The 21812-nt window shown below is 41.1% G+C and overlaps 1 protein-coding gene across 1 annotated transcript; it reads right to left on the bottom strand.

The window, feature by feature from the left end:
• Positions 1 to 476: 476 nt before the first annotated feature.
• On the bottom strand, positions 477 to 21350 carry tbx21 (T-box transcription factor 21). Its single transcript, XM_086304307.1, has 6 exons — positions 20519 to 21350; positions 8944 to 9098; positions 6215 to 6336; positions 5714 to 5872; positions 5023 to 5084; positions 477 to 4703 (listed from the first exon to the last, which is right to left on the bottom strand). The coding sequence occupies exons 1-6, from the start codon at positions 21064 to 21066 to the stop codon at positions 3884 to 3886; spliced, it is 1866 nt and encodes a 621-aa protein (XP_086160433.1). The 5' UTR covers positions 21067 to 21350; the 3' UTR covers positions 477 to 3883.
• Positions 21351 to 21812: the final 462 nt, after the last annotated feature.

The raw sequence follows: 21812 nt of genomic DNA, 5'->3' as shown, positions 1-21812 counted from the left end.
TATGTCCCAATACAGTCCACAAGGAAAGCACATTTTGCTGTAAGTTTGCCAAACATGCATATATATAATCTATATGCATGTTTCAAAGTCTCTTGCAGTGCAATTTTTTCTGTTTTTTGCATCAGTTAAACATGATTTACACAAAACACAGCCTCAGCATCGGCCTCATTTGATTATTTTACAGTCAAGCTTGGTTCGTGTGAAAGAATTGGCCTGGATTTTTGGAAATATAAAACTTGATTAGGGTTAAGCAGCTTCTGCATGTAGTCGGCCTGGTGCTGTCTGAAGGTGAAGAAAATCTGACTAGTAGCTCCTCTAAGCACACTTTTGTATGTTCGTTAACCTTTACAATTCATTTATTAAAATAAATACGTTTTTAACCCCTGGAGGGTCCTAGAAAAATGCATACACTATTGGGCTTAGAGCCACAAATCGACCCAAGACCCTCCAGGGGTTAATTTAGTAGACGAAGCTTAAACATTGTAGCACACATGCCTACATTAGTGCAGTGCATGTGTTTTGGTTTTGAACTTTTAGCTAAATCTAACGAAACTGTGCCACTAAGAGCCTTAGTGCCACTCTCTTTGAATAAAAACTAAAAACTATCCAAATAGTCTACAAGGAAAGCATGTTTTGCTGTAGCTTTCTTGTTCAGTTCAACAAACTTTTTTTAATGAAATAAATGTTATATTCAGTTCAATAAAACTACATGCATTTTAGAGAGGCTACAGTTAATGGTGCTCTGCTCTGCTTTGTGTAATTTGATGAAAAAATAGACAATTTTGTTTATGAGGTGAGGAAAATGTAGAAAAAAAGCCAGAATCAAGTCTGAATATTCATTAGACATAAAGGAAGTGACTATCCGTTGGTCTCAGGATGGTAAACCGAGGACTTCATTTTACGTATTTAAAGTCTTTTCAGATTCAGTCACACATATGTAAAGAGACTCAACTTCATCTCTCGATCTGTAGAGACTTGTTTGACACCGAGTGCCTGCCTGTTGCCCGTAGTGTTGTCTGAGGCCATTAGCACACCTAGTGAGGAATGAGGAGCAGACCTCTGATCAGCGCCGACTGGTGCCTCACTCTTCATTTCTGTCACCAGGGTGGGAGCCGGGCCTCTGTCAGCCGGCGTCACCACATGATAGGCCCAAAGACTAGGGGGGAAATTCAGAGTGTCTGTCTGGTCACTTTGTGCTTCCTGTTTATTGTGGTCTGAAGGTGACAGCACCTTGTCTCTTTAAGTACAGGTGCGTGTGGTCATCCTCTATGACCCACTTTAATGGTCTACTCCAATTTATGGCAGCAGATTGAGGAAAACCTGGAGAACTACGGCAAGAATCCCCAGTCTTACTACTGAGGCAACAATACAAATTCTCATTTAGAATTTTGGAGCACACTAAATGTCTGCTGTGTGGTTTAAGTGCTCACGTTTCCCCTCACCTGGTCCTGTTTCATCAATATCAGTGCTGTTATTGATTGTGGGCTGTGGGCATGTGTGGATAGGAGCATTTTGAAGTCAGCTGAAGGAAGCAGGGTGCTCGGCCTTTGTCATATATATTTTTTAATCCAAGCAAAGTAGGGTGCAGCTGGGTTTGTGTAAATCTGCTGCTGAAAAGTTTAGCCTTGCTGAAATCACTCATCAGTGCTTCTAAATCGCCCAAAAGCTAAAACTAAAAAAAAGTGATGTTGATGGAACTGATTAAAACGGAGGGATTTTCCAAACGCTATGACAAACCGTTGCAGCTATGAAACTGCTGCTGAAAACAAACTGATACCGAATAATTTGCTACAAACTTCCCTTAATGCGAACATGTTGCCACTTTTCTTTCATATTATCTATAAAAACAGCAATAATTTTCTGGATTGTGACGCTATGATTGCAGCGAGGGACTTTTCTGACTGATGCAACGTCGACACATTGTGAGGTAAGGACTAGCTTCACGCTTAAAAGCTCTTGGTATGCTTCTTCAGAACAGTCAGATCGCCTTGGAAACTCCCTCCTCCTACATGCCCATCACACATCAGATCGAAGGAGTGCTGTGTCCAGCAATTTCAGTAACTTTCAAAACCAAATCTGATGTTCAGATTCATCACTTCACATAAAAAAATGCCCATTTGTATGGAAGTGAAACTTAAACAATCTTAACAAATGTATTACTTTGAAAGCCTACATGTGCACACCAAGATCTTTATTTCTATATTTAAACAAATACCAAAACTTGGAGCTATTAAATTAACCCAGATCCTCAAAATTATGACACTGTTATATGGAAAACATGGCAATTTGTTTAGTTAAACATAAAGAGTTTAATGCTTATGTACCTTTGAGGTTTTTCCAATATGCAACATAAGCCATAATGGAGTTTCTGGTATCATTTAAACCAAAAACCTTGATGGCACTGTTGTGTTGATTGGTTTCAGGGGAATAATTTGAACCGATTGGAAATACCCTGCAATATGTGTTCCCATGAGCATGCTACGGACAAAATATGGCCCCACTTATTAGAATATTGCTTCACAGTGCATTGAGAGGTCAGTATCTTGCTTTAAGACCTACATGCACACTGCAAACTCAATAGAAATCACAAGCACCATCCCAAATGAACTCATGTGAAAAATTCAGCCAGAGTCAGTACAACACTTTGTAAACCATGCAGATCTCTGCTGCTACATCCTGCGAAACCCTCAAAACAGTGTTTGCATCAGCAGGAATTCCTCAAATTGGAGAATTTTGTTAACTAGGAGTCAGTGTACAGTGAGAAAACAATACAGGACAGAAAACATCTCCATCTTAATTGAGGAATCCAACGACTAGGAAATGAACTGTGGGTAGTGCAGATGCATGAGATGTGACTGACAGATTCAAAAGCACAAACTCTTTTATAATACTCCCCCCAAAATTCAGCTTACTAATGTTTGACAAAGTGAACCACATCCTGGTGGGTTGATCAGTTTTGATTAAAACCTGACTGCGACAGTTACTGAAATTGACGAAGGTGGTTCTGTATTACCTGCGTCTGGGTTTGGACTTAGAGTGGCATACAGGGTTACAGTAAAGTACAAAGAGGTGTCACAATAAATTGAATAACTTTTAACATTAAATATTACTCAAACAGCTTTGCTTTCAAACCAGTAAGATATGTTGGATTGCCTGCAGGCGTGTGGACCTGCGATTTTTGCTGTGGTTGGAAAAATCTCGGCAGATGTAGAGGAACACACAGAAAATGTCGGGCTAATATGTATGAGGAAGGTTCCCCTTCTAGAACACAAGCCTGCTGTCACTTCATGGCCTACAGCGCTTCACTGTGGCCGCTAGGTGGTGTTGCACTAATTAGATAGAGGACACTGTGAAAAGCCATAATTTCTGCTCAGAATCGTCATGGGAAATGAACATGAACATATTGCAAAGATGTGTGAATGGTTGATGGTGAGAACTGACGTAGATGAGACCAAAGGAGACATGGTGAGAGTGTTTGATGCAGAAAGAACAGACAATTGCTGCAGGCGTCTGTCAGCAAGCAGATATGCACATCTTTTTTTTTTGTTTCGTTGTTTTTTTTACAAATCTCCAGATGTTTCAAAGGCCTAAGCCACAGGTCTTTATGTCTGTTTGGTGTTTATGTCACTTTAGGCCAGCGTTCCAGTCACTTCCACTCTGTTCGACACCAACCTTGACACTAACTTTGAAAGTTCCTGTAGTCGTCTGACACTTTGAGGGGCTGGTCACTGTCCTTCTCTACGTTCTGCAGTTTGTCTGTAGCAAAACCAGAGACTGTTCCAGCCCGTCATCGTTATCCTGGACAGGCAGTAAATGTGTCAATGAGGGCAGTGTGGGAAGGTGTTGGGAGACACTGTGGCAACCATGATAATGTGTGAGGTCTTCAGTGGGTGTAATAACCATAATAGTCTGCATCGCTGTTGCTGTCTTTTTCACAGACCTCTCCACTGCGCGGGGGTGGGGAGTTTTCAGTGCTGGACGTATATGGCGACACCCTCCTCTTCTTGTTTTCACCCACACCTCCCTCAAACAGGCTAGAGTCGCCTGAGTCCGCTGATTTCACAGAAGGTGGTTCGAGCCAAGGCTCCTCTTGCACTACGCCCACAGTGTCTTTGGGCTTGTCCTGCAGCAAGGGCGGCTGAAAAGAGTCCAGGAGTGGAGGAGGGTGCAGCCTGGGGTTCCCAGGGGATGTCGAAGATGAGGAGGAGGAAGAGGAGGATGATATGGGTCTAAACCACCCAAGAGTGGGGCCGGATTTAGTGGGGTGACCGAGGTACTGTGGGGTGGGCCGGCTGGCGCTCCAACCTGCTGAGGCGGCTCCTGATACAGACACGCTTGTAGACGCAAAAGGATGATCTGAATAGTAGCTGAGAGCATGGTGAGCAGATGTCTGCAAGGGGAAGGGCTTGTAGAAACCATTTCCAGAGAAGTCCCCCTCATAGGAGGAAGTGAAGTCAAGCCGATTTGGGGCCACGCCTTGCTGAGGTGACAGGTACCAGCGGCTGTGGGGACCGGGGGTTGCGGATGGGTCTTTGTGCTGCTGGCCCATACCAATGTGCTCGCGGCCATAGAAGCGGCTCTGGGGCAGGGGGCTCATGTACTGTTCAGAGAGGTAGCCTTGGGCGTAGCAGCTCCCTGGCAGCAGCTGCTGGCCCTCTGTAGGGGAGGGGGTGAGGCGATCAGAGTCGGGAGGAGCGTACAGCCTAGGCAGGAGGGAGGAGGAGGAGGGGAAGAGAAGCGAGTGTGAGAAGAAGAGGAAAAAAAGAAGGTGTTATTTCCTGCCCAAACCTCAAACAACTATCAAACATCTCACAGCCCCTCACACCCTTTCACTGCAGCATGCTCAGCAGCAGCAAGTAATTGCATCTTTTCCAATATTAAAAGGCTGACACGAGCACTCAGGACATTCAAGTGCCAGCAGTGACCCAGTCTCATTATTAATGCTGAGAGAACGCAGGGTTCACACTGAGAACAGAAGAGGATTTGCTTTTTGTAAATACAGACATTTTTGAAATTACTTACGTGTCATAATTGTCACGGAAACCTTTAGCGAACGGGTTATGGTCTATTTTCAGCTGAGTGATCTGTGTAGGGAATAAGAGGAGGGCAATGAGAGAACGTAGGCAAAGGAAAAAAGAGAAGGAGTGAGTAACCACATTGAAGAAACAAGAGTGCAGAAAGAGAACTAACCGACTAATAATTAATGAGGCTACACTGCAGTTTTATCTCTTATTGGAAAGATTTCATCTTAAAAACCGCAAAGGGGAGGAACACAAATGTAAAATTGGGAGAGTATATCTTGCATGGAGTAACTGTTCCACAGTTTATTTGAACAGCCGTAAAAAATACACCGCACACAAGAGAGATGTGAGCTACGGTGCTCAGGTCAGCCGAGGTGAAGCGACTCTTGAAGGTTGCAGAAATGTAAGTTGGTGTGTCTGCATTTTTGATGCATGCATGCATAAATCAGTAAAACATGTCGCTGACATGAATCATTGATCTCTCAACATCATTAAAGCTGTGCAATCGAAGTTATAAGAGGTGTTTTTGTGGGCCAGTTGTGGAAGGTTGTTGCCAAATACAATACAATAAATATGCAAACATGGTAGAATAGCATGTCAGTGGTCTGCAACACAGGCTGCGGTTCACACCTTAAAACATATTTTTAAAGCATACAAATCTCATCTTCATCTTTGTGTCTGAGGTGACTTACATCTGCATTTTGATAAGCAGTAACAGCGATGAACTGAGTCTCCGGGAAGATGAACGTCTGAGCTTTAGAAGAGAGGAAGGGGTCCTCCGTGCCATCCTCCTTTACCTGCACGATGTGAAGACGAGGCTGGTATTTATGGAGGGACTGGAGAACTATCATCTGGAGAAAGGGAGATGTAATATTATGGTCATTTGGCTGCTAAAGATTAAGAGCAGGAAACAAAGATACCTTTATTTTACCGATAAGCGAGAAAAATAAAGGCAGGAAATGAGCAGGCAGAAATTGAGTGTTTGCAGATGGCTTCCATCGCGACACTCATAATGTGGTTAATGTTTTCATATATCAAGAATACGAAAGGAAATGATTAAAGTAGTGTAAAATATAAGCAGAAGGTGACAGTTATTGCATTCATCGATATGTTTCAGCCACTCACTGACCACGCGAGCGTATTCACAGACAGATTTGTAGATAGAAAGCAAATTAGAGGCAAAAGCACGGTACCTGTGCCACATTGTTGGTGCTTCCCTTGTTGTTGGTGAGCTTGAGCTTGCTAAACGACACCTCTTGTCTCATCCAGTGAGCTCCTGTGTTGGGAGAGTCGGGGTGCATGTACATCCTGTTCCCTGCAATCACCGAAGCACATGGCGAGCAGCGCATGTAGTTATGAATAAGGGCTGCACGCTTTGTTTTATTTATTTATTTTCACAGTTTTGGCTTCAAGCTATCACAAAAACAAGAGAACAGGAATATCGTGCTGCAGCGAGTTTTGCTTTGATTCTCACTTTTTCTCTTCTGCACCATTTCCTTTACAGCTGTGTTTTATTCAGCTGGGTTTTTTTTTGTTTTTTTAAAGCTCTCAGTAATGAACAGACTAACTGTGATTAGATTTCTTCCCATAACTCAGCAGCTTTTCCATGAATCCTCCACCTGTTAACCCAGACGGTCAATGCGCTGAGACCAAGCAGTTTCAAAATGTAACCTGCCACTAACACTATGACTAAAACAGGTGCATCATGACACGCTTCATTTCTGTAGCGTCGAATTTGGTAAATTTTGAAATGAGACTTTTTAGGACAGTTTCAGTAATATCAGTGTTTTCTGAGTCATTTTTAAAATGCTGCTATTCACTTTCTGTTTTGCTGATTAGGCAGAGGGAAACAACATTTTGCTGGAGCCCCTCAGGTGTAAATTTACAAAAAACAACTTTGGCTTAAGGACTTAAAATCTTCTCTGATCTAAAGTCAATTTTATAGAGATTTACATGAATTCAAGTTGAATTTGATGCGATTAAAAATTATATTTTCTGCAAATCATCAGCAAGCACTATAAAATATTTATGGCACAAAAGTTAATGGATATTAATAATAAGTTACTGTCTGTAGGCCACTTCAGTTGAATACAAGGGAAGATGAAAAACGTCTTAAAACGCCACTTTTCCATCAGGTATTTCCCCTGCAAACTGGGATGGCTCTGTTTTCCTTCCTTTAATATTTTAATATATTCCTAGAGCAGCCAAGATTTCTCACAACATTACCACAACGACCTGCTAACCTTATTTTTGCACACCACATAAGGGTAATATTAAATCTAATTGAGTGAAGTTGTTTCACCACAAATTCCACAACTGTAGCACATCAGCAGTCACCTTTCCACAACACCTGGCATATGTGTGACAGCACCTTGCAGTTTCTCTCATTTATATATTTGTGGTTTGTCTATCATCAATCACACATAAAATGAAATCTCGGTTAACTTGCTATTGTTATGCTTAGTTTTTTCTTTTTTTTTCTGAAGTGTGAACAGGAGGAAATACTGAATGAAAGGTTGTGGAGAGAACAGGGCGTAGAAATGTAAATGTAACGTGTTAAATAATTACTTCTATGCTTGATGTTGAACACGTCTTTACAAGAAAAGACGAGAGAAGTGGCTGAAATGAACTCTGATGTATAACGAGATACTTGGGGAGAAGCACGATTGGAGGTACATCTGGTGAGTAATTCAGACACTCTTGGATGCCACGGAAGATCAAAGCGGGACCCGGAGAGCTTTGATAGGTGCTGGAGAAACTGTGAGTGCAATTGTTAGTCATATTCAAAGTGATCAAATTACTGGACATGTTTTTAGTGGGTTTAAAGAGGGGTTAAAGATGGCATAATATTCCCAAAGATTTTATTGTCGTACTTTGTAGATGGAGGCTGACTAAAAAAAATACTCCAAATTTCCAAAGTACAAATTTTCCGCGTCTTAAAAATGTTTGAGTGTATTTTTCTGGTAAGTAAATTGGTTTTTAGGATTCGTCTCGGCTCAACAAAAATGCATTCCTGTTTAAGTCAGTTATTATAGCTCCTTAAACCAAGGAACATCAGGCAATCTTTGAAAAAATTGCAAAACATGTTGTGAAGCTGCTGACTGAAAACCTCTCAGACCAAGTGTGCATCTTAATGCACGTTTTGGTTTCCCTACTGTATGCATCTAGGTTTGCTACAATACTGCTAAATAAACCACTTCCTCAGGCTCTTCCAGGCAGCACACTGAGTGAAGTCTCCTGCTTGACTGACCCAAGTTTATTTTCGATGGCGGGTTTAAATCATAAACTTCGCATTAGAATCTAGTGTAGGAAGCCCCAGGAAGATTGTGGGTTTGAGCTGTTTACCGGCTACTGGTGGTAAATGCACGATGAGAAGAAAATAGCTATTTTCAATGAGTAGTAGACATTTTTTTTTCACAGGTGGAAGAGCTGTTCTTACGTATTAGGAGTACTAGTAAAACTCGTGAATCCAAAATTGCAATATTTGTCGTCCAGAATAGCCGGTTTCATTATATTACATGCATTTATGTATGTATCAGTGCAAATGCTAATCCAACTACGTTCCTTTGATATAATGCAACAGTTTATTTTAAGGTTTTAACTATAGTGGAGTTAATATAAAGCATTTTAAGTGAAATCGGTCAAGTAAAGTACAATTACTTTGGTGGTGTACGTCATCCCTTTTATATCCTTTTGCATTTTTACATCTGCTATATATAAAAGTTATAATCTTAGTCGCTTATCGTTTTTATCAGTGTGTTCAAAGTCTTTTTCAATAGACGCTGCAGCACTCTTTTTTTCTTCTTTTTTTAGTATTTGTGAATGTAAATGTAGTTGTTTGATCAGCGTACCAAATCTTGGTTTCTAACAGTCATAAAGGCAGCCCCAGGGTTTTACATTCTGTGCTATAGTTTCAGTGTACCTGGCATGTTCCCTTCTGCCTTCCCACACTGGACCCACTTGCCGCCCTGGTATCTCCAGTGGTGCTGATCAGCTAGAACGACGTCCACATAGACGTTATAGTGGGCAGTAGGATCCAGAACACTGATATTGAAGCTCAGAAAGGGGAACATCCTCCTGGAGAGACATAAGAGAAATTTATTTGTTAAAAAAACAACCCAAAAACATTGTTTATACCTTTGTTCACATATTGTAGAGGTTTATGGATCAACTACGCCCACGTCCAAGGTGCACAGAGAAGCAGATAAAATCTCGAGAGGTTATGACTTTTTTTGTTATCACGATTATTCTGATGACAGTTACAAAATGCATCAAAGTGCTGACAGATCTCAATGTTAAACACATCTATCTATAATTGAAAATGTCTATCCAGCAAACATATCTGTCTTCAAAGTTAACAGAAAACAGCCATGTGAGGCTGCTGCCCCTGAGTTTTTAAAATAATGTGCATGTGAGTAGCGACTGAAACCCATATTACACTTTATCCATATTAGCCCTGCACATGGTTAGTGTGTTGAAAAAACAGGAGATGAGTTTTTATTCCGTATAAAAGGTTTATGTTATATTTCCAAATATTAAAACTTAGACTCCAGTAACTTGGATCACTATTCAAAATCAGCTTTATTGGTGTAGACCATTAGTTCATCCTCTGTCTAAAACAAGCCACTTTGGCTCCTCTTGCTTTAAGTCAGCTTTCTTCTCACAAACCGGAGATTTGAACAGCAGGTGGACATACAGAGCTGAGAGTGGAAAGTAGACCCTGATGTCTGTTGATTACATGCATATACACTGACATCATTGCATGAAACTTTATGTAACAGAATAATAATGGATTGGATTTATATAGCGCTTTACAATGCCACTATTCATTCACTCTCACATTCATACACTGGTGGAGGCAGCTACAGTTGTAGCCACAGCTGCCCTGGGGCAGACTGACAGAAGCGAGGCTGCCATATCGCGCCATCGGCCCCTCTGGCCAAGACCAGTAGGCAAGTAGGGTAAAGTGTCTTGCCCAGGGACACAACGACCAGGACAGAGAGCCCTGGGATCGAACCGGCGACCTTCCGGTTACAGATGTGATTTCCAACCCCCTGAGCCACGGTACAAACAGTACAAAATAAGTTCAGCTGTCAGAAACAACTGACATTTCTCTCTTTTGAATCACACAGCCTCTAAAAATTATGGATTCCATTAAAATAATCTGTTGTTGAAAACTGAACTATTGTAAATTTTCTCAACAGTGCATGTACGTAAGCTGTTGAGATGATTCATGTTTGGCCTTTCAAACTGTAATCCTCGGTTTCCTAAGCAGCTAAAGGAGTCATGAGAGGTGGAGAGGACAGCTGACACTTGAGCTCAATATTTAATGCTGCTTTTAATAAAAGATGCCCCAGAAGATGCTCTTGATTGCTGGAGCTTTGCATGTTCAACTCGTTTTGATCACTTCAGTGAGACGAGGTAACTGGGAGGTCAGGTTGTCCCCTGGCTGGACGACCCGGGAACGGAGAGGGAGAAGCTGGGTTAAATTAAAATTAAAGAGACACACACAAACATATAAGAAATGGACTCTGAACACACAACGGCAGATAAACCCTGCTGACATTCACGTGTGCGCCAAATATCCGGAGTGCATGTCGACGCGAAACACTTACTGTAGTGATTCAGAATTACTAACCCTACTGAGTTGTAGTTCACACTTTACATTATAGCGCAACATGTAACACACAAATGTTAGTCATTCTCTGGGGGAAATCCACTTAAGGGAAATTAGTTGGACAATCATGTCCTTTAATATTCATTTTCCCAAATGACTGATAGGTGAGAAAAAGTTTGATGGAGATTTAATCGACAAGGCTTTTATTAAACTGATTTTTTCCCCCACCTAGTTTCATATTATTTCCTGGTTAAGTTAGACATCAACACGGCTTCGTGAGCTTTAGGAAAAGACCCCTTTCACAGCCACGTTAGAGGCCTGTCCTCTGCTTTGTGGCTTGTAATAATAGTTTACTTGATGAGGTGCTAAAGGTAGACTATAGATAGCAAAGATGTGCTGCTTGCAATGTTTTTGTGAGCAAATGTTCTCAAGCAGAAAAAGTATTTCCTTGAGATTTAACTGAGAATGCCCTTTAATATTATGAGACTGAAGAAATGCTCAAACTAAATGGTGATATTAGCTGTACGCGGCAAGCATCTGAAATGACTCATGTAGGTGTTTCTAAAATGCCATCTAGCAAATGACTGACTGACGTCATATTAGCGTGCAAACTCAGAAGAGGTGGCATGAAAACTTTAAAGAAGCCTGGAGTTTGAATCTCATCTCGATTTACTAATTACTATTACGGATTTATTTGGTTAGGTTTAGGAAAAGCTTGTGGTTTGGGTTAACATGAAAATAAAGATGTGAATAACAGTTTGCAAAAACCTAATCTTTCTTAGAGGAAGACAGTCTAGCGATATGTAAATTTTAGGAAAGATGGCATTAACACATTGCAGAACTCCGTAGGATGTGGCCACTCGTGACCTTGAGCTTCTCTATAAAACCAAATCATTACTGAGAAATTTCAGACTGAACCACAGAGTCCTTCAAGAGACTGAAATTGACGTTTCTGGAGATATAATGACTAAAAATTTGCCTCACAACTCACCTTCCCCTAAAGATCACTGCATGCAAAAAATGATCTCATTTGTTTTATCATTACAGAAACTCAGTGATTTAAAGGAAGACCTGAGCTTTTCCTGATAATGCCACCAAATCTCATGTTCATTCATTTCTGTCTCTTTATTGCCATGGCATGCTTATAAATACCCCTGCGATGAACTCTGGGTCCATATGAGGTCACCAGAGTGTAGCTGGTGTAAATAAAGGCATTGTGTTTGACACCAGCTAAAAGCTCCTCAGGCTATGGAGCATTTGTAATGACTGACATTCAGCTCCCGCTGCCCACCCCTGCCACTTAGATTTGTTCGGTATTAAAAGTGCACAAGTGGTTTTAAACCTACAAATGTAAATAGAATAAAAACATGCCTTTGTCTATTTTTCTTCAAATAATAGATTTGGCTAAAAAAGAGCTGAAAGTGTGTAAAAGTATAGATGGTTATAATGAGTTCTATGAAAAGCATGTCGTAGTCACTTTAAGAGGGCAAAGTGCGCACAAAAACAGAAAAAATAGCTCTTCGAGAAACACCCTTTACTTTCTTGTCTAAAACATTTTGATGTGGGTGGAAAAGATAGATAAGGTCTCATGTCTATTTGATCACCGCACACTGCGCAAACTGCGCGCGCACACACACACACACACGTTAGAAATGAAAGTTAGACATATAGCCTAAATATAATTCAGTCAGTTAAAGTTTGTGCCGAGAACATGATACTACATGTTGGCAGCATCGTTTTGGTAAACTACAAAACCTGTTATCTCTTCTCGATCGAAACTGACCTCATCTAAAATCAGCTGGGTGATTTAGGGGTGCAAAAACAAGACAGGTGTGTAACGAGACAATGAGTAAGAGGCTACTGTTAGCGACGGCCCGAGGGCCCGTCCGTGCTGATGAGGATTTCATGTGTGTAGCCTGAATCTGCGTACATCGTTTGTACGGGAAATTAAGAGATGCATAAAGTTACTTTTACATTTGTCACATGGTATTACGATGGGGCACTTTACTTTGTGTTTAAACTGTATAATATACAAAATGAGCAACAGTGCTAGAAATAACTGTAAACAACTAAAAGCTGTGATACTGTGGTTCACTAAGCATAACTGACAGCTGAGCATAATCGTTAAGAATAAATCGATTATTCAAAACTTTTAAAAAATTATTCAGCCAGTTTTGAATAATAGATTCACTCTTAATGATTGTTACAATTATGCTTAGTGAACCACAGTATGACATCCATTTATCCCAACTACTGACTTACTGTTCTAACCAGTAGTTCACTGCTGTTAGGAAATAGCCCAATCTATTAATAAAAAATAGACAGTTCTATCTACCAGTATTTACACGGTCCATATATTATGTTTAAAATAAGAGCAAGTGTGTGAGACCAAAAAGATCCATATTATTTGTGGTAAAAAAAAAGTGACTTTCTTTCTGCAGACTTTTATTAATAACTTTATCGAGCTTTATTTTAAGTGTTTATCATTTTTAATCTGTTTTCCATACCGTTACTGAACATTTGTAGCTGTTAGCCATATTCTTATCTAGCGGTATCAACTATTTGTTAAATTTCTTGTTACAATGAATTAAATTACTTTAATTAAACTGTAATTTCTACTGTTTCTTTTCAGATTAGTGTGGTTCAGATTTCCAATTACCCCCCTGGCAATTGCAGAAGCACCCCCTGGGCTACTCGAGCTCCCGGTTTAGGTTCACTGGCTTATGGGAATGCTCTGCAGAGAGAAAGCACAGATGCTGTGATGTTTCACATTATGCATTTATTGCTCATTAGACCTCTCAAAAGGCTGAGCTGCAACATACAGCCACTGGCTGTGAGCACAGCTGCAGCTCCAAATCAGCTTTGGCAGTGGTCAATGAGCAAACTGGTACACCAGCTCCTCTGGTTATCTTTCTGACTGTAAGGCTACAGACTTGCAACTGAGCAGCCACAGCTGAGGGTATGCAGACTGGCTGTGGCCACAGCCAACGGCAGTGTGTGTATCATAATACAGCTCAGCATTTCTTTATGAATCAGAGGAAACGCAAAAGTTATTTTCGGGTAGTGCAAAAGAAGTCTTGAATAAATTCCTGATGTGACCCTTAGGGGGCTCTGTACTGCTCACATATGTACCCATATTGTTTAATAACAATGCTGAAGGGTTAAAATTACTACAAAAATCGTGGTAATTCGCATTTGCATTGATTTGTAGACTAAAGGTACTTTACTTTAAATTTGGATATATAAATGCAAGCTTTGTGTCCAGTTTTCAAAAACACATCTCTATTGATTATAAAAAGAACGGCAAAAGCTGGACTTTTCCTTAATTCATGTAAAGAAAAAGTTCAGATGATCAAATGTTTTCCAGTTTGTCTCTTTGACTGCTGGCTCTTTAAGACGGCAGCACATACACACGCCCTCCTTGCTCACTAGTAAGACAAAACCCTACGCTGAACCGTCCCAGTTGGGGTTTTCTGGCTACAAGGCAAGTCCAGTTTAACAATCAATCATAGTTCTCGGTGAAACACAATCGTGGCAGCAGCTCTTTAGTGGCTCGCAAAGAACAGGTGAAAGGGCTCTTCTTCCGCAGCAGTATTTAATACAAGCGAAAACAGAAACTTGGCTGTTGAGCTCATGAATGGATTGATCCACCTACACTGAGTGAGAGTAATCTAGAAAGAAGTAGAATTGTTATAATTTTTTTTTTACCCCATTCATATTATCAGTTTACTTATAGTAGAGCCTTTTATAGGAAATCAGAACTTGAGAAGGGGAGAAACCAAAGAAAACACAACACAGAGGGGTATTTGCATGTGTGGGAGGCTCTTTGTGTTCAAAGTTCACTCAGAGACGCTGAAAAGCACTACATACATACATGATAGTGTGCAGTTATTTTCAGTGTGGTGGCGTTGTGGTAATTAAGGGCATGGTAGCTGTCATGTCTAGAGTGTCACACAAACATGATTTTACTTTTACATGGCAGATACAGTCACAAGGAAAGCACCTCTGTCTGTTGCAGTTTGGAAAATGATGATACACAGACACATGAAGTCGCTTTAACACAATAGGAAATCACAATTTCAGTTACCCAGCTACCAGACAGGCTAACTAATAAACCTGCCAGCGTGCCACTGAATTATAGAAACAGTAACGGCAAATGTCTATTTCTGAGCACGCCGTGTACGAACATGAAGAGTCATAACTGTAGTCGTTTTTAAGGCAAAATACCATAGAAGAAGATGAGTGTGGTGAACCAGTCACTAATATAGAGACAGTGACATTTAAAAGAAAAAAAAAATCAAAATAAACTGTGTGGATGTTGGAGAGCGAGGAATGGGAGGGCACGGGAGGGGAAACTGTGGGGGGGGAAACGGAGGTTGGAGAAAGGGAAAAGGAAAGAGCAGAGGGTGGAGTGAAGAGAGGGAAGGAGGGAGAGGAGAGGAGAGGTGGGGTGGGGAAGGGTGGGGGTTTTGTCCTGGGGATGCGAGGCAGAAGCTTGAGCGGAGAAGAGGAACTGGGTATTCACCAGGGAGAAGACTTTTCCACATGAGCGCACCCGCTGATTCATCTGGACAGGAGTTCAGGTCCAGTTTTTGTCACCGCGCGTACGCTTGATCATCTGTGACGAAAACATGCCAGTCTACAGCTGCTGCCGGACACAAGGACTCTTTAGCACATGGACACCCTTGTTTGTGTATTGACTTATGGCAGAGGAATTCAGCCACTATAAGTGCTGAAATGTCCATTTTGGGGGGTAGTAGTCAGGGGTAGTCACCTGATACTGTGGACTTCATGCTTCAGACCTCATAAAGGATAATGCTGCTGTTAATCTGGATTTTTATCATAAACAAAGCCTTCGGACAGACTAAAAGCAGTTGTAGTTTAGTCTGCTTTCCAACACATCCAGCTTCTTGTCTATCAAACACGACACAAGGCCATTAGTTTCTACAGTGAGGAATTAGGAACAAATTTCAGGAGCACATTAATTCCCATTTGTTGGGGTTGGTGTACTGGTGTGTGCTTGTTTATGCTTGGGCCTCGCTAATGTTTCTTTCAGTAGCTTTTGGACAATCAAACAGTCTGGTAAAGATCCTATCAGCCACAACATTATAACCACACACTGTACAGAGAAGATAAATGTAGACACGCCCTAGCACATCCAGCTTTATCATCTATTTCACTCTAAAAGGGGCCACACTTTAAAAAAGAACATAACACTGCATTAGCGATTAAAAGTGATAAAATTAAAGGAACATTTTCGCTGAGGTCAGAGGTCAAATGAGTAGTAAAGTCATTTTTTAAAAGACCTCGGTATGAACGAACTGAGTAGCCCCCTGTTGGCCATTACAAGAAATGCAAGTTTACCGTGTTTTGACATTAGCTTAACTTCTCAGATCCAGAATGTATAATTAAAAACACATGTTTGGAGATCAGTCGATGCTCCGGGTTCGGTGTTGTCTTCCTCGTGCCATTCCTGAGGAGTTTTTGGATTATCCTGCAGAGGGAGGCTGCAGCCATCAGGGAGCATCTGCGATAACGTTTAGGTGTGCGGTATGTGTCATTATGCCAAGTAGCAAAGTAGCATCGCGATGAATAGTGATACTGACTTCACCTATCAGCAGTTATAATGTTGTGGCTGATCAATGTATATATTAGTATTTATTAGTATACAGACCATTTATAACAGTGGAATCAAATCATTGTTAACAATGAACTTGCCAGCAATAGAAAACAAATAGGGAAGTAGATACAATTTATATTTCTTTATCTAATTAGTTCCACAACCAGTCAGCAGCCTATCTTCATGTTCAATTAGTAACAGTATTTTTTAATCAAACTTTTTGGGAACCAAATATAGAGCTATAAAGTTAAAAAAAAATATGTCAAGTGTGTCAGTAATAAGCCTAAGGCTCCAAATGCGGTGGACATTACTCACTTTGAAGAGGAGCTTAATTACACGGTATGAGGAAGTACTTGTATAGCTGTCTAAAATATTGGCACTAGATGTTTCTGCGAAAAGCTACATAGGCACACATAAACAGCTGAACAGGAAGTGACAGGTCATACTGTCAAAACCTTGAAATAGTCCCACTTCTGCTTTCAGAGAGAGAGAGAGAGAATGCGAGCAAAAACGAATACATACGACTTCCAAACATTCACCAAAAAGGCAGCTCGTGATGCAATTCTTAAATATGTTTTTCTGATATGTTAATTTCAGCATTAACTTCTTTAAATTTCTAGAGCAAGCTGCCCTTCTAAAGACACCCACTCTTATTTCCTTGGTGATGTGAAGTGATAATTTCCACAACATGAGAAGCCTACTTTGGAAATAAAGCTGGTTATTACCTAAATCATTTGATGAATTCATAGAAAAACAGCATTTTCACCAATGGGCTGCAGTATATTAGAAGAATAAAAACCACATTTCATTTTCATTGTGTGTTAATAAAAAAGCACCAGAACGGTTTATTAAGAACAGATACAGGAACCTAAAACTCATCATACGCGGCGATTACCGTTTCTGAGCGCTCATTCTACTCAAAACACAGCAGCACCATCTATTCTTGGGAACAAAATAAATCAAAGGATTGTTTCCTCTCAAAAAACTACAGGATGTCAGACTGATACAGTTTACAGTTTGCAGTCAGTGGAGCAGAGAGGGCAGATGAGCATGATTCCTCCGAGTCTGAACTTTAGTTTTACATTATTTCCCTAAAAGGTGTTTTTACGCTGAGAACTTAGTCAGTACTTTCTCCTTCCTAGAACACACACTGCATGGCCGAGCAAGACTTTCTTTGTAAGTTATGTGCTGTAATTAAAGCGAATTATTTCCTCTTTGAAAACTACCAGAGGATCGTTCAATTAGAGGCACATTTCGAGGTGATTTCCTACAAATTCAAACGCGGCCTAACCCTTTTAACAAAAAATGAAGCTGCTTTCTACTGCAGTTTCCCAAAAAAAGTCCCCACGAATGCATGTACTTCTTGGAAACAGCTGCAGGGAAAAGTTTGCCTTTTTGACTCATATCTGCACCAAGAGTACCACAGGTGTAGGATCCCTGGTCAAACAAATGAATAAGGAAGAAAGCTTCACTTTCTCTTTTCAAATTTAGTCATTTGATTTCTTTTAAATCACAAAATATCCCCTTTTTCCCATTTTCTACCACAATTTGTTCGACCCCTTGGATCATCGCGGTAACACGGTTGCGCTGACACAAACTTCGTCTTAGCCGAGGACAGCCTGTGCCATGGTATCAGCTAGTGAGGTGAATCTGAATTTAGCTCATGAGAAGTGCAGATGAATTCGCCCCCACCCTTCGCTACAGGCCGAGAAAATGTGTCTAGATTTCAAAGCCCAGGTGTGCTACATGAGCTTCTGAGAGATCTGTCAGGCTGTACACCCACCGTCTAGTGGAGGCTGAAGAAAGCAGAAAAAAAAGAGAACCTAGTCTTTTACTTCCTGAACATCAAAGGTGCCTCACCTCCTCAGTGTGGCCATCTAAAGCTTCAGTAATGTTTGACCCTTCACTTCATTTCTCTAGAGTTTCTTTCACCCTTTCGCCTACTGATACCGAGGTTTTGATTAACATTGCAGACCCCCGGACTCCTCTCTTAAAATCACACCAAAATTATTGTGGAAGCCTGAAACCAAGATGAAAATTTTAAGAAGGATATTGCCTCTGATATTGAAAGTTTTTTCTTCTTTTTTAGTGTTTCTCTGCTCACCTTCTTCAAAATCTTGTAGGATTTTTTCTTTTTTTATGTTACGAAAAAGTGTGAGTGTCAGAAACAGGGGTAAAGATAAAAGACAGAACATTTTCATCGCCAGGATTTCACATTTTCACAATATGAGGTTTGTGGTTTTTGCACAACAAGAAAATTTGCTTTTTGTCACATGTGGAAGGATAACACCTCTGCACTCACCGACCCTATTATTATTGCGGGTAGTCTTTGACTTTTTCTTTGCTCTGAGGGAAGCTGAAATTAGCTGGAGCAAAATAAAAGTGTACTGCATGCATTTTAATTACGTGACCTGATATATGATGCTACTTACCACAGTGAGTTTGTCTACAGAGGAAACTGCCAGGAATTGCTACGTCAAATAATAGAAGATGCACGCACACACACACACACACACACTCGCACACACACACACACACACACACGCACACACACACGCACACACACTTGGATAAAAACGTAATAAAATACTACATTTTTAACACTAAAATCCCCAAATCATTGGCTAATTCTGCAAAACCTGTGCACACCATAAAATGAATTACAAGGCATTGAAGGGAATTTCTAAAACGATCCATTTGTGAACCATGTGAACAGTTAAATGTGCAATTTGTGATCAGGTTTAGCAGATAAAAGGCAAGAAAGTATATCAAAAGTCTATCTAAAAGGAGCATTTCTTACCCCCAAAACCGTAAGTGTACTGCACTCAGAATAACTTTCAGTAGTAAACCAGAAGGCAAAGAAGCCATGCAGGTCAAAGGGGAATATTTTGCAAGAACATAAGCTGCACCTACCAAACTGAAATTCATCTGTTTCAAAAAACCACAAAACGCCACATGCAACAACAACAACACCACACACACAACCTTAGATATATAGATTAAAATGGCTTGAGTAAACTTTGTGAATTTTTACTCAAGCCATTTTAATACAAAAATTTTGAGTTTCAGCCGACAAACCGAGTGAAGCCACTGGAAATATCAGTGTCATATTATGTGACAGCGCAATTGTTTCCCGTGCACAGATCCGAGCCATGAGAAACCTATGGCCTGAAACCTTGTGTCAAACACAAGTGTCGCATATTAGTGAATTAATCCTCATCGACGTGACTGCATCTTAATGCTCGGTGACCTATCAAGAGAGGCCCGGCAGCGCCGTCTCTTCCCCTCTCAGGCCATGAGCTGTGTGCGCTGCAGACAGCTGCCTGCGCGAGCCCACATGTTTTTTTAATCACAATTTCGATATCGTCATTTTTTTTAAAGCTTCCCACTTAAGAGTATCGCTATGAGGGTTGTTTTTGACTCTTGTTTTAGATTTCTTCCTCGCTGTCTGCACGAACAAGAATTTGATTAGCTCCCAAATTGAGTTTTGTAACGTCGATTATTGTCAATGACGGATGGTCAAAAAGATGACGTAACTTTTTTTTTTTTTTTTTTTTTTAAAGATTACCGCTTTCTCTGATGGTTCGAAAAACTGTAAAATTTCCTTTTTGGCAGCTGAAGAGGTGCTGATATAAAGTGAAGAGACTTTATAGGTCAAAGAACAGCTCAGCCTGCAGCTGAGACTCCACTTTGCAGTTTGTTTGCCTCTTCAACAACTTTTTAATTCGGCTGTAATTCCTTGCATAGTAACAAACCTTTGAGATGCCTCTCAGTAAAATGACATAGTGGCCTTCTGTGCGTACCCTAATAAATTTCAAATTTAAAACTCAATTCTTTAGAAACTGTCGTACTTTCACATCCTTTAAGTAGGCAACAGCTCGGATGAGGCAAATTTTGCGCAAAACTTTGCACCTTTCGATCATTATCCCAGAAAAACTCCCAACAACCACGTCACCTGAGCAGAGACGTGTTGGTGATGCCTGCACAGTCTGCAGAGCTGGAAGACGACCGCCATTCAACTCTCGGAAACAGAAAAATAAAACTGGTTTTAGACGTGAATTGAAGTGCGCTCTTGTGGCGTAGCGGAGGCTGCTCATGGTAAAGATAAGACAGGTGAGTGAGTAAATTAGAAAGTGTAAAAACCAAAGGGCAGCGGTGTGAAATTCACGCTTTCTATGACCCCCTCTTTGCTCCATTAAATGTGCTAATCGACAGCGGAGGAAACAATGTGTAGTTTTTCTGTTTTTCTGTGAGACTCACCTCCCCTGCTTGGTGATTATCATCTCGGTTTGGAACTTGTGGAACTTGGCCCACAGCGGGTAGTTATTGAGCAGAGCCTGAGTCTTCCCGCACACCTGTAGCCCAGGTAAAGGGTAGAGAGGCTGCCGCTGGAACCCGTGCTGAAAGCTCGCTGGGTAATTCTCCGGAGAAGGGGAGTACACGTCTTTACCGCCCGTGGGAAACCCGTCTCCTGCCGTCGGGATGTAAGCCTGCCCGGCTCCGCTTCTCGGCGGAGAGCGCACGCTGCCGTACGGGCAGCTGCTGAGGGTCTGTGCGTAAAACCTGCCGGGTTGCGCTCCGTATCCTCCTACCGCCTGGTCCGAGTGGTAGGGCAGCGGCAGCGCGTCCTGCCCGCTCTGAACAGAGTCCGAGTAGTAAAACCTCGCGTCCTGAATCCCCATTTTGAACTCGGCTAGATCCTTGCCGCCGCGGTGGAAGTGACTGCTGATGTCGGCGTTCTTTCCGAAAGTTTGCGTTTCAGTCCCATTCAACATGCTGAGGTAGAGGTTGCCACCTATGCCGCCCATTTGCAGCCCCGCTCCCAGGCTGTGTCAAATGTCATAAGTTTGCGCTCCGTTTGAGTAAAAACATGTACGATGATAATCATAAAAACCAAGACCAAAAAACAACAAAGTCACTTGCCCTCACCTACGACTCAAAACGCACCGACATGAATTTTTAACTCGGTGTCTCCGCCGCTCAGAGGTTCAGATATAAAAACATCCCTCACGCCTCATTAGTCTGTTCATCGATAAACTTTTATTATTGCCAGAGTTGGTGTTTGTCTTTTTTGACGTGTGGAGTCGCTAGCAGTAACTCAAACACATGCTCGCTTTTCTAACCTATGATATATACATTTTGTAGGTGGTCATATTTTGGAGGTGTGTCAGTGGCAGGGGAGGGCGCGATAGGCTCCAGATATGAAAGAGAACATCCCCTCAGTAGAGACACGAGATTACACCCACACACACAGACACGCACGCAGAGACCTTTGGGGAAAAAGAGGAGTAGAGTGTAGTCTTCTGCTTTAAAATTAAAATATGGACACAGCAGAAATGTTTTAGAAGTGACAGCAAATAAAAAATTTATGTTATAATTTTAATTGTCTCTGATGCTATTTTGCGCCTTTTGGTTCATTTGCGCACATTAAAACCTGCTGTCATGATTTTGTTTAAGAGAAAATAGGTAATAATAATTTAATGAAGTTAGTCAGAGGTGGAATTCAATTAAAGGCCTGCAGAGGTTTTTAATAATTAGAGTAATAACACTGATA

This window comes from Aulonocara sp. 'chitande type north' Nkhata Bay, linkage group LG8 (genome assembly GCF_057382095.1).
Source record: "Aulonocara sp. 'chitande type north' Nkhata Bay isolate Kocher_YH1m ecotype deep benthic linkage group LG8, A_spYH_male_GT1.1, whole genome shotgun sequence".
Taxonomy (NCBI): domain Eukaryota; kingdom Metazoa; phylum Chordata; class Actinopteri; order Cichliformes; family Cichlidae; genus Aulonocara; species Aulonocara sp. 'chitande type north' Nkhata Bay.
The sequence above is the reverse complement of the archived record's forward strand: the minus strand, read 5'-3'. Positions and strand labels throughout refer to the sequence as shown.